Source organism: Penicillium maclennaniae (assembly GCF_028827695.1).
Source record: "Penicillium maclennaniae strain IBT 15551 chromosome Unknown utg000007l:1.0-4884863.0:1.0-4888362.0, whole genome shotgun sequence".
In the NCBI taxonomy this organism is placed as follows: Eukaryota; Fungi; Ascomycota; class Eurotiomycetes; order Eurotiales; family Aspergillaceae; genus Penicillium; species Penicillium maclennaniae.
In genome coordinates, this window is record NW_026623219.1 from 4,655,752 (window position 1) to 4,667,420 (window position 11,669).

Below are 11,669 nucleotides of genomic sequence, written 5' to 3' on the forward strand. Positions count from 1 at the left end.
AGCACGAAAGCGCGTGGAGCATCGCGGTCCGAAATCTAAGGCTCTCAAGTTGACAGCCACCGAGTCAAGGCCAAAGTTGACACCTGAGGCCTCATGATCGAAACTTGGAAATCGGAGTCTTACCCATGGTCCCTGTCCATTCCCTCTAGGTGTACCCCTCCGAGACCTGATCCTCCAAATGGTATATACATGGCTCTCACTTCCTCCAAAGTAACTTGCTGGCAAAAATGACTACTCTCGTATTTGACGAGCGACACTCGCGCGACATGGCTCTACGTAATTCAAATGACGTCACTCCTTGCTTGGATCTAGAGCGCGCTGCTAGCACGATCCAGGTACGAGATGGGGGAGTGCACCAATATGACGATAGAACCTGGCTAATATGCTAATATTGGACCATAGAGAATTTATCGGGGCTACCGAACTCGAAGAGAACTCAGGGGACTTGATTTGGCTGCCTCCCGCCGCGAGGTAAAAACCCCGCCTATGCTCTCTCTCAGCGCGAGAACTGATCGTTGCTCTTGCTCTTTCTCTAGCTGACTCCCTCACGCGAGAACCATTCACGAGATCTCTTCGGGGGCTCCAAGGCTCACTTTGCTGATGGCAGTTCCAACCCAGCGCGCCAAAACTGGAACCGGGCTGTCAGCGTCGCTATTCAAGCCAGCGGCGATGACGCAGAGTCCGAGACCGCTCGCGCGACCAGCGCCAAGCATATGGATCTCGAATATTTCTTGGAGATGGTAGATTCGAAGCACCGTCATGGCTCGAATCTGCGTGCCTACCATGCTCTTTGGAAGAAATCTCCCTCTAGCCAAAACTTCTTTTACTGGTTGGATCACGGGGACGGAAGGGATGTCGAGGTTCCACACGTACCACGCGAACGTCTCGAGAGACAACAGATCAGATACCTCACTGCCAACGAGAGGTTCAATTATCTAGTCAACATAGGCCAGGATGGCTTGTTTCGATGGGCGAAGACCGGCGAGCTGGTAGAAACTAATGATGTCAGATTTAGGGATAGCCTTCATGGCATAGTTCCCATAGAAGACAACGCACCTCGATTTAAGGGTTACTCGACCCTCGACAAGAAGCCGTCTGACCCTGAGATGGCCTCTTCACCATTGTCGTCTTCTTCGTCTTCCTCGCCTTCTTCGTCTTCACAAGGACTGGCCGTCAATAAGACCAATAAAGAGCCGACTTCTGCCACGGAAGAAGACTACGAACTTAAAAAGGCCACCAAGAAGTTTCCCAACGTTAACCCCGCGGCAATTTACGATCGTTTTGCAGGAAGTCTCTCCGTGAAAAAGGGCATGTGGATATTTGTCAGTCTTAGAACTATGTCCCCCTTCCTACCTGTCTAACCCTCTGCCAAAGGTCGCTGATACATCTTTTCGTATCTATGTTGGGATCAAAGAGCCCGGAGCTTTCCAACATTCCTCCTTCTTACGTGGAGGGCGTATTGCAGCTGCTGGGCTCCTCAAAATTAAGGCCGGTCAACTACGCAAGCTAGCTCCTTTAAGGTATGGCTCCAGTTGCAAATCGGGAAAGGTGTTTTCTAATACTTTCAGTGGTCATTACCGGCCCCATCTGGCCAACTTTCGCGCCTTTCACCATTCTCTTCTTGAACGAGGCGTGGACTTGTCTCGTGTTTCTATGAGCTATTCATATGCTGTCCTTGCTGGAATTGAGGGCTACACTTTGACCAAGCGGAAGATGCGCTCGATGCATGAGAAAATTGAGAACACGAAGGAAAAATTGCATTTGAGTCAACCACATGCAGCCCGTGCCGGAAGCTAAGAGCCGCTCTTATTGCGAAAAAAGGATGTTTCATACTGGACTCAACAGCATGCTGTTCACATGCACAGAGCTCCATATCAACGCAAATCACCTCCATGTACCAGACTCAGACTGCTTGCGACTTCTAGCATAACCATCCACAGACAGCAGCATGTGAAAGTCTGTTACTCCCATGTCTCAGCGCCAAGATTCCGACTCAATCTATTCATGCGAGCTTGAGAAACTCCAATCGGCCTTGTCTGGACATTGACACGCGATCGTAAATGAGTACGTTGGCACAAAAGATAGGTAACATTTCAGTCAAATCGGATGGTACTCAGGCAATCGACGAGACAAATTGCTCTCCGGGACTGGCACATGAGATTCAGTGGTGTCTATCTTATCGAAAAATTTTCAATGGCATACTCCCACTACGTGTAACCATAAATCTACTAGTGACTCGGGGACTTGGTCATTCTAGTCCGAGTAGCTCACCACATATGTTTCCTAAGATAGTCAGACAGCCGCTCCCCGGACGACCCAAGACCATAAACATCTCAACACCATCCAATAAGCCATCGAAGATTTGCATAGCCTGCTTCCTGGGAGCTTACCGCGCTGTATTGAATAGCTTCCCAACCGAAAAAGACACGAGCGGGACCAATCCTACCGTTGTCCTGTAACCGCAGTGTGACTCTCTTTCCAGAAACCTTCAAATGTTGGAAGGCAAATCCAGGGTGTTGCTGGTAGATCGCTTATTCATCGGGTTGCTCGAGCCTTCAGTGAGCCCATTCGTACATATTGAATTTCTCGATCTCTGGAATGTTGGTTTGGTCGATTTCGCTGAGACCCTCAAGCGTGTCTCGACGACCGAGCTTGCAAAGAGATGTAGAGACCGACATCGCTTATTCCTTTTGGAGGATAGTGATCTCCTCTATGAAATTCTCAGCCGGGGCGCACTCTACAGAAACGTTGAATCATCTCTCTCGCGGCACGACAAACCACGGCCTCGTAATCCACGGTCTGTCCTCCTTGAATGTCCGGGCTAGCTCAGAGCAGAGCGCCAGTGGCGCGTCAGGCGACAGTCGGAGAATCATCTTTTTCAAATCTGTTCTAACAGTAGTCGTACCAAGAAATGCGGGGACTGTAGTGGGGTAATGACACAGTGTCGGCGCGGTGTGAACCATGGGTGGCGCCCGTAAATTGTGTTCATGGCCAGCCCCGATCATGCCACTGCCACTGGAGCATTTGAAGATTTGAATGGATTGGTGTTCTAGGCATGGGCTACACCTCTACGCTTGGTCACGTCATTTATGACTCTCATGACTGCTGTTTCGATAGTCTTCTCGTTCTTCTTTCGGGAGATTAGACACTTCTTGACTGAAGCACGTTCACCATGGCTTCTGCCACCTTTGCGAGCAGTGATGAACTCCAGCGACGGAAGGACAACTGGGCTGGGCCACCATTTAATGTATAGAGCTATTTGATGATGGTAGAAATTGCATATTGACCTGTCGCAGGCTATCTATGCTGGTCTCGCAGCTCACTTCCATCTCCTGGCTGGCGCGACCTTTGCCTTCACCGTGCGCGATAGCGTCTACCCGCTAGACTTTGCGCAATATGAATTCCATAGTGGCAATCGGCGAGACGGTTGGCCTGGGCTCTCCGAGTTCATCTTGAGCAAGGTGAGGGACTATCAGCAGAACCACAGTCAAAAGTTCATCGGTTTAGCCATGTCGACTGAGCTGTCTGAACGGTGTCCCGAGCTCTGCTCGCGCCTTTGGGCCGAGCTGGACATCATCCCGATTGTTCTCCGCAAATCGGAGGAAAACATCAGTTGGGGTTTATATGAAGATAACTTAGCATCGAGGTCCCTGGACGAACACGCCGAGTCGATTGCAAGGAAATGTATCCGGTGAGACCTTCGTCTTGTCACAACCAGACCCGTCTCTGTCTGACTTCTCAAATAGATTCTTTGGCCCTAGCCAAGTTCCTATTCCAGAGATCGGTATCCAAGGCCTAGTAGAGGTTGATGCCGCATTCCATGTAAAGATGACCCGGCTTCCGGACTATGAAAAGACCGTGGGAGCTGCGACGTGGGCGGCAATCAACACGTACGCCAATGATCTAAAGAAACGCAGGATAAAGATAGCCTTCTTCAGCGCGACTCCGCAGGGTGGTGGTGTCGCCCTAATGCGACATGCCATGGTTCGGTTTGCAAAGCTACTTGGAGTCGATCTTAAGTGGTAAGGAAGTTCTGGCGAGCCTCAATCGCGTCTCCAATTCTTTTCCTGTGCTCTCTGCTCACTATCCATATCAGGTATGTGCCGAAGCCCAGGCATGGGGTCTTCCGAATCACCAAGAACAACCATAATATCCTGCAGGGTGTCGCACCTCCCGGCACGCGTTTCACACTGGAAGATCGGAATCTCCTCCATGATTGGGTCCTTGAGAATGCGGAACGCTACTGGCTTAAAGGAACAGCGTCCCAAGCTCCGCCGTGGTTGGAGCATCTTGGCCCCCATGTCCATCGGTTATTCCAGGAATATGGCGCGCCGGCCCCGCCATGGTTTCAAAAGAATGGCCCTCTAATGCCACCGTGGGAGGGAGGGGCTGACGTGATCGTCGTTGACGACCCGCAGCTGCCATGGTTGATTCCACTCATCAAGGAACGAACTCCGGACCGGCCGGTCATTTTCCGTAGTCACATCCAGATCCGAGGCGATCTGGTCGATACACCGGGCACACCGCAGGCTGAGTCCTGGGAGTTCTTGTGGGAGGCAATCAAGCAAGCAGACCTCTTTTTGAGTCATCCCATACGCGCCTTTGTTCCGAAAAATGTGCCGCCAGAAAAGCTTGGATATCTGCCCGCATCCACAGACTGGCTCGACGGACTGAATAAGCCCATGACGGACTGGTGCACCTGTTACTACGGGCGGGTTTTCAACTCGACGTGCCGGGAACGGTACATGCCTAACATTGCGTTTCCCGAAGGTCAGCTATTCCCGGGGCCTCTTTTTTCCACATGCCTATCTAAGGGATCACTTGAACTGATATCAAGCTAGAGGACTACATTGTACAGGTTGCTCGATTTGACCCTTCAAAAGGAATCCAAGATGTCCTTACGTCCTATGAAGCGTTCCATAGACGTCTCGTCGGGTCACGTCCGGACATAACCCCCCCCTAAATTACTCATCTGCGGACACGGATCCGTCGATGATCCGGACGGTTCGATAGTCTATGAGGCCGCCTTGGAATTTGTCAAGCAGCATCTCGAGCACATTCGGTCACTGATCTGTATTATGCGTATCGGCCCCAGTGACCAGATGCTTCACGCTCTTTTATCCAAGGCGAGGATCGTCCTGCAGCTCTCCACCCGCGAAGGGTTTGAAGTTAAGGTCTCCGAGGCACTCCATCTGGGCAAACCAGTGATCGCAACCCTTGCCGGAGGAATCCCGCTGCAAGTTCAACATGGCAAGAATGGATTTCTGGTCGAGGTCGGCGACACCGAAGCAGTGGCTAACCATCTCTTTGAACTGTGGATGGACCAAGAAATGTATGCTCGCATGAGCACATACGCGGCTAGCAGTGTGAGCGACGAGGTGAGCACCGTTGGCAATATGCTATCGTGGTTTTATTTGGCGTCGAAGTTGTCGAAAGGAGTCAGCATTCAGCCCAATGAACGCTGGATCAACGACATGGCTCGTGAGGAGGCGAATGAGCCGTATTCTCCAGAAGAAAACAGGCTCAAGCGGGAAGTGACATTAAGACCAGCGGAGTGAGTCCCGACTCACTACAAATGCTCATTTACGTTCTTCTTCTTCTTCTTCTTCTTCTTCTTCTTCTTCTTCTTCTTCTTCTTCTTCTTTAATTAGGATCCTTAAATTTGAACATACTTAGTGTAGAACAATGTGTCTCATTCTCTACGGTCCATATTTCTATGGTAATCAGCCAGAATCAGATCCGAGAGCTTTTGCGCGATACCATAGAGTAACGCCGAAGTATGTGCAGAAACCTGAGTTGGAATAATCGACGCATCAACCACTCGAAGACCTCGGACTCCAAAAACTTTGCCAGAGGGATCCACAACGCCTCCTAAATCTTTTGCCATCATTGAGCATGTTCCAATGGCATGAAAATTTGGCTGAAAGTTCTGAGCCACATATGATATCCATTCATCTGTGGTCGCGTTATCCGGGACAACCGAGCCGGGAAATGTTTCGTTGAAGCCCATTAAATGCATTTCATCGAGAAGATTCCGGGCCAGTCGAGTTGCAGCTGCTTGGGACAACCTGTCCATATCATTCTGTAGATACCGTGGGTCTAGGGCATATTTCCACAGGAATGGGTCCTTGTGAGTGATGTGAACTGTGAAAGTAACTTAGAGGTGGTTTCGAAGAAAAAAAAGAATCAGACCGATTTGTACGAAGATCAAAAAAATGTGGGTATACTTACTCTTGCCTCGGGTGAAGGGTAAAAGCACCCAGATGCTGAACTCAACCGCTGAAGGGCGCACATCCATAAAAAGCTCAGCATATGCGACTTTCTCATCCAGAATCCAATGACGATAAAGTTCCAGTTGACTTTTCAAGGCATCGTGTCCGGAGAATGCTCCTGCGGCGATAGCATCATCCGCCCATTGGTTCAGTTGAGAATGGAAGAGTCCATAGGCTGTTCCAATTTCTTGCGTACTGAATAGCTCATTCAGTGTCGCAAAGTAAGCAGCCTGGCCTTGACCTTCATCCTGAGTCTTTGCCACAATGGTGGTCGTAGTTTGATCTTGAAGATTGAGTCCGACAGGTAGATCGACGATCTGAGGGACTCCAGCGGCTTCGAGAACAGTTTTGAGTCCAATTCCTGAGTACTCTAGAATCAGAGGACTCATGAGGGCACCCGCCGCTAAGATGACTTCATGCTTGGCATACACCGTGAACCTTTGTCCATCAGTTCCAAGCTCTACACCTCTTGCTGATGGTAATCTGCCTTTTCGATTCATCAACACTCGACCAACTTTCTGCCCCACAAGCACCGACAGATTTTGCCGTGTCATGTGCGGGAGTAGATACTCCCGGGCTGTATCAGAACGAGTCCCGTTGGCATGATTCGTATTCAGAAACATCGAGACCCCTCTCTGTCTTTGAGTCAGTCTTCAAGATCGGTTGAAGTATACAGGCAGAAAGACTGAGCCTCACCGGGCTTCCGCACGATAGATCTCGACGTATAGGTGCCCCGCGTTTCTTGGCCACTGCCATCAGCCTGTTGATCATCGGAGAAATTCGGCCTTTGCGCGGACCAACATGCAGGTCACCGTCTGTTCCGTGACATTCGTGTCTGTATTCGTGGCCAGCCTTAATCTGCTCTGGTGAAGGGGGGCGGGCCTTTTCATTTCGCCGGATAAAGGAAGAAATGTTATCAAAGTTCCATCCTTTGTTACCTAAATGTGACTCCCAGGAGTCGATCTGGACCTTAGACGGGCTTGTATAGGTCGCCCCGTTGATAAGTGTCGAGCCACCGAGACCATTCCCGGAGTGAATAGTTAATTGACGGCCATTGATACCTAAGGGTACAGTTTGGAAGGCGTGGTCGAGTGTGGTTCCAAAAGCTTGTCCGAATGAATTCAGGTCTTCCACAATTGGGCCTCGACTGGACTGATAGAAGCCACTCTCAACAACCAAGACAGTTATTCTTGCGTCGGATGTTAAGCGTGCAGCCGTTGTGAGACCTGTGAGTCCTCCACCGGCGATAACATAGTCATATGTCTTACCAGAAACTTTTTGAGGGTCCGTCAATAAAACTGCTCTTGTGCTATTGAAAAAAATAGAGAAAAGTAAAATGAAGGAGATCGTGAGAGGCCTCATTTGCTTTTTTTTGTTTGGATATGAATGTGAATACAACTCAAGGGGTCGAGGAGTCTTTAATATTGTCGAGTTAAGTTGCACTATCTGGATTTGACCATCAATACCCCCGAACCTCCTACAGTACTAGTCTCTGATGGCTTTGCGCCGAGTAACAATCATCCATGGATAGCCCTGCTTGCCCCTTCCGGATGAAGCTACCGGGGTGATTGGTAATCGGACCCCGTCCATCGTTGGTGATGGTACTGCTGCGCTGGAACCTCACGTAACGCATGTTTTAGATGGAGAAACAAGACAAATTTAGCTACAACAGCTCATTGGAGGCGAAAATATCCGGGTCTCACAACGAATCAATGTGCCAGTTCTGTCTCATCTGACTTTTACAGAAACAACTCATCCAATTTGAATTGTGAATCCTGAATCCTGCCGAGCCGAGTGGAAGCAACTTAGAGAAACTCTGATCTTGAATTCAATGACTGTTGACGCTATCTTGTCTTATTTTATCAATAATTTTGACAATTAATTCGCTTTCACTCTAAAGTGCAGCGTTTTCAATGCACATATATATTCAATTGTGCCTCGAAAAAGTCCCTTTTCGCTCGTCGAAACCATATTTTCCTAGGCAGATCTAATGACTAGCGCTTAGTGATTTTCGCCGTCTCACATTCATTAGCATGTTTCTTAGCCGAGTATCGACCATGGTTTCACAGGGTTCCTCAGGCTGAGATTAAAAACGAGACTGCAAGCTTTAACGGTCATCAATCGACTCGGCCTATTGGCTACGCTATAATCCCGCGAGGCGAAATTGAATTAGACAAATAGACTACGCCCACTAATATTAAGGTATTTTCCACACATTTGATATGTAAGCGCCATTTATGATGCGTTGGTGTCCTCTCCTATTTGTAGAGACATTTTCGGTCTTTGGATTCAATCACAAAGCCGAGATATATCTCTTTCCAAGGTAAATACTAGATTCACATCAAAGGTTCTAGCTGCTAGATTAAATCCGTAGCATGTCTCTCCACGAATTCCTCGAATGTGGTCAAGTCGTCTTTGACCTGCTGTACTGTCCACTTGACTTCTTCCTTGCTCTGTGGACCAAAGTATCCTGGGTTCTCGATCCACCGCATCATCTCCGTCATGGCTTTTTCATATCCAGGAGGCAGGTAGCTGATCCATTGTTCAAGTGGGATTTGCACATAAATGGTTCGCTTTCCGGTGATACGTGTGATAATTTCGGCAGCTTCGCGATAGCTATAAAAGGCAGTCGCCGCGAAGAATGTGTTTCCAGCATACTTATCAGGGTTGGCAAGGATTGTTCCAACATACTTGCCACTATCCTTGACTGTATCAATCAGTGGGATAGGCGCATCGGGGGAAATGAAGTTGGCAATGGCATAGGTAATCTCGTCGCCTTCCTTCCCTGGCATTGGCCGCGGGCGCTGGTTCGTGAGATAGTTTTGCATGAACATTGCCGGGTCAAAGAATGCACTCTTAACAGGCAGAGTGCGAATATAAGCCTCTATAGAAGAGTTAACGAGTTCCTATAGTCGATCTCACTTCTCGACGAACCACAATCTGCCTTGGAATCAAATGCGGTGACTGGTTTCCCCCAAAGTCTCTCAGCACCCACACAGGAGCTGTAAATGAGGTATTGAGCCCCTGCCGCAACCGCTGCATCGGCTATATCTTTTGTCTGGCGAAGCTCACGGGTCTTGAGATGCTCATCGTAGACAGAGACAGTCATGATGAAAACGGTATGGGCTTGCGCTAGAGCTGAAGGAAGCGATTTGGGATCATCGACATCGGCCTCGACAGTCTCTACGCCTCGATCTCGCAGACTTTGGGCTGATGGTCGTGTAGCATCTCGGGTGATTGCGCGCAGGGAATATTCTTTTGAGAGCTCAGGATTGTTTAGAACTGCGTCAATCACGGAGCCACCTTGCTGCCCAGTGGCCCCGAAGACAACGAGAAGCTTGGTCATGATAGAGTGTAGACCAAGAATTTTATGAAACAGGGAAGAAATGGTACTGTTCGAGCAAAGTTATGGGAGGATTATTTAACAAGTTCTAAGACCATTTTGTCTTGGTGTCACTGACTTATCTCCGTGGTTAAATCCGGCCAAGCGCCGCACGAGCCTCGCCATATCTCATCTTCACTTCTGATTCGGACTTTATTCTCCGAACTTCGCTGTCAGTATGGGATGGAGATCAATGACTTTTATTACTGGGATGGAGCTACTACTATGATGGGAATGGAGTCTAGCAATGATGATCAGCTGCGAAGTCATCAAGACACCCACTTTAAATTGAACTCTCACAGTGAATATACAGGCGGAGAAAAGTAGATTACATGCCATTACTCGTCGCGCCAAGTGGCTCTCATATATAGGTTCGATGGAGTCTACGAAATTTTTGTAAGCGGGGTATATGTGCGGGGCGAGTTGGTCTAGGTACCGAATTCGATGTTGTCTTATCCCACATGAGTTTTCATAATCCATGATGCGTCGCCAAGATGATTTTCTTTTGATCATGAGCATCATTATGGTAATTGTAGGTACCATTGATGTCTGAACATCTTATTTGTAAAAATGGTGAAGGGTGACTAAAATAGGGGGCTAAGCCGCTCCGAGACCCCGATGTGAGTCAACTTCGCGCTTACTCCGCGTCGTGAGTGTGTTCTGTGTTCCGGTGTCCTTTGGACTTCAACACCACTTGGTCCGTCGCATTTGTTCAGTCTCTAGGCGAGTAGCTGGATGAGCGTTTCCAGAACATCCATGGCGTACCAGATTGAATATGCCACGGAGGCAGATGGCCCAGCCCTCGCTCGGATCAACGTCGAGAGCTTCCAAGGCAGAGGGTTGCTCAATAATGTTTTCCCAAAAGCTAATGAAGCGGCGCTACGGACATATAAAGCGATCAACGCCATGAAGCACCTGGCCAATCCGTCAATGCATGTTCTCAAAATTACCGATCCTACTAGCGGAGAAGTCGTTTCCTATGCTCGGTGGTTGATTCCAGCGTCGGTGGAATCTCCCAGCCGACCAGCTCTGAGTGAACAGGCACAAATTTTCGCTCAAGACCCAATCCGCTTTGCACCGCAGCCCATGAATGAGGCTCTTTTTACCGAGTTCCGCAAGCTCTTGGAGACATCTCGCGAGAAACATGCCACGGATGACGATATGAGTGAGTGACCATCCTTCATCCTCCTGTCAAAAGCTCACCGAATTAGTGCTGGATCTGCTGGCCACGTTACCGGGCTATCAAGGCCGTGGAATCGGGTCTAGCATGCTCAAATGGGGCACTTTGAAAGCAGATGCCGCGGGTCGTCGTCTGTACCTTGAGGCTACTGGGGAGGGAATGCCGCTGTATCTGAAGGCAGGGTTCAAACCAGTTGACGAGATTGTCCTGGACCGGTCACAATTTGGGGGCATGGGCCAGGAATCTTTCACAATAATGATTAGAGACCCTGTTGCCCAGTAATGCAGTCTTCTTTATCTTTCTTGTTAGTGTCCCAGTTCTCGAGGTTTTGCAAGTATTGCTTTCGGTATCTGTGCTGTTGTCCTGCGCCTTCGTAGTCGGCGCCTCGAGATCTCTTCTCCTCATGCTTCTCGCTCTCTCGACCCCCTTTCCCCAGCGTCTGTGCAACTTGCTCTTGCACTTGTCTGTCGTGTCTGCTCTAGGCGGTAACTTCCCTAGACTCCTTGCCAATAATGGATCCTTCGTCCCCATCCATTATTCCTAGTCTAGACGGAGACTTCCTTCGCTGCTCGCCTCGAAGCTGGATGAGGGGAGAGCCACATTCAGACCAGACCTGATAAACTTCTCTCACAAATAGAGGAATATGGAGTGGATTAACTTACTCGTTCCTTTGGGGACCAGCTGAGTGTTGTCCCATTACCTAGCTGAGCTCCATAAGGAGCGCCGAAGATTTGCAAGGACCAGGGTGCTTGGTCCCGGGCATGTCATTTTTCTTTTCAATTCACCGAGTTCGATCCCGCTTGAGCAATGGGCGCAGTCTTTAAAAGGTGGTTCA

The 11,669-nt window shown here is 49.2% G+C and overlaps 5 protein-coding genes across 5 annotated transcripts; 3 read left to right on the forward strand and 2 right to left on the reverse strand.

The window, feature by feature from the left end:
- Window positions 1-227: 227 nt before the first annotated feature.
- Window positions 228-1,797, forward strand: N7477_008941 (IQ calmodulin-binding motif protein; the record flags this gene model as incomplete). The annotated part of the gene is made up of 5 exons (XM_056970603.1): window positions 228-335; window positions 403-471; window positions 537-1,322; window positions 1,375-1,520; window positions 1,569-1,797. 5 exons carry the CDS (start codon window positions 228-230, stop codon window positions 1,795-1,797), a joined length of 1,338 nt encoding a protein of 445 aa, XP_056820635.1.
- A 1,375-nt stretch (window positions 1,798-3,172) lies between these two features.
- Window positions 3,173-5,558, forward strand: N7477_008942 (uncharacterized protein; the record flags this gene model as incomplete). Its single annotated transcript, XM_056970604.1, has 6 exons — window positions 3,173-3,247; window positions 3,297-3,691; window positions 3,747-4,022; window positions 4,097-4,770; window positions 4,842-4,940; window positions 5,014-5,558. 6 exons carry the CDS (start codon window positions 3,173-3,175, stop codon window positions 5,556-5,558), a joined length of 2,064 nt encoding a protein of 687 aa, XP_056820636.1.
- A 134-nt stretch (window positions 5,559-5,692) lies between these two features.
- Window positions 5,693-7,634, reverse strand: N7477_008943 (GMC family oxidoreductase; the record flags this gene model as incomplete). Its single annotated transcript, XM_056970605.1, has 3 exons — window positions 5,693-6,144; window positions 6,232-6,907; window positions 6,969-7,634. 3 exons carry the CDS (start codon window positions 7,632-7,634, stop codon window positions 5,693-5,695), a joined length of 1,794 nt encoding a protein of 597 aa, XP_056820637.1.
- Window positions 7,635-8,629: 995 nt separating this feature from the next.
- Window positions 8,630-9,618, reverse strand: N7477_008944 (NmrA/HSCARG family protein; the record flags this gene model as incomplete). The annotated part of the gene is made up of 2 exons (XM_056970606.1): window positions 8,630-9,156; window positions 9,207-9,618. 2 exons carry the CDS (start codon window positions 9,616-9,618, stop codon window positions 8,630-8,632), a joined length of 939 nt encoding a protein of 312 aa, XP_056820638.1.
- Window positions 9,619-10,410: 792 nt separating this feature from the next.
- N7477_008945 (GNAT family N-acetyltransferase) lies at window positions 10,411-11,116 on the forward strand (the record flags this gene model as incomplete). The annotated part of the gene is made up of 2 exons (XM_056970607.1): window positions 10,411-10,819; window positions 10,866-11,116. The coding sequence occupies 2 exons, from the start codon at window positions 10,411-10,413 to the stop codon at window positions 11,114-11,116; spliced, it is 660 nt and encodes a 219-aa protein (XP_056820639.1).
- Between the last annotated feature and the right edge of the window lie 553 nt (window positions 11,117-11,669).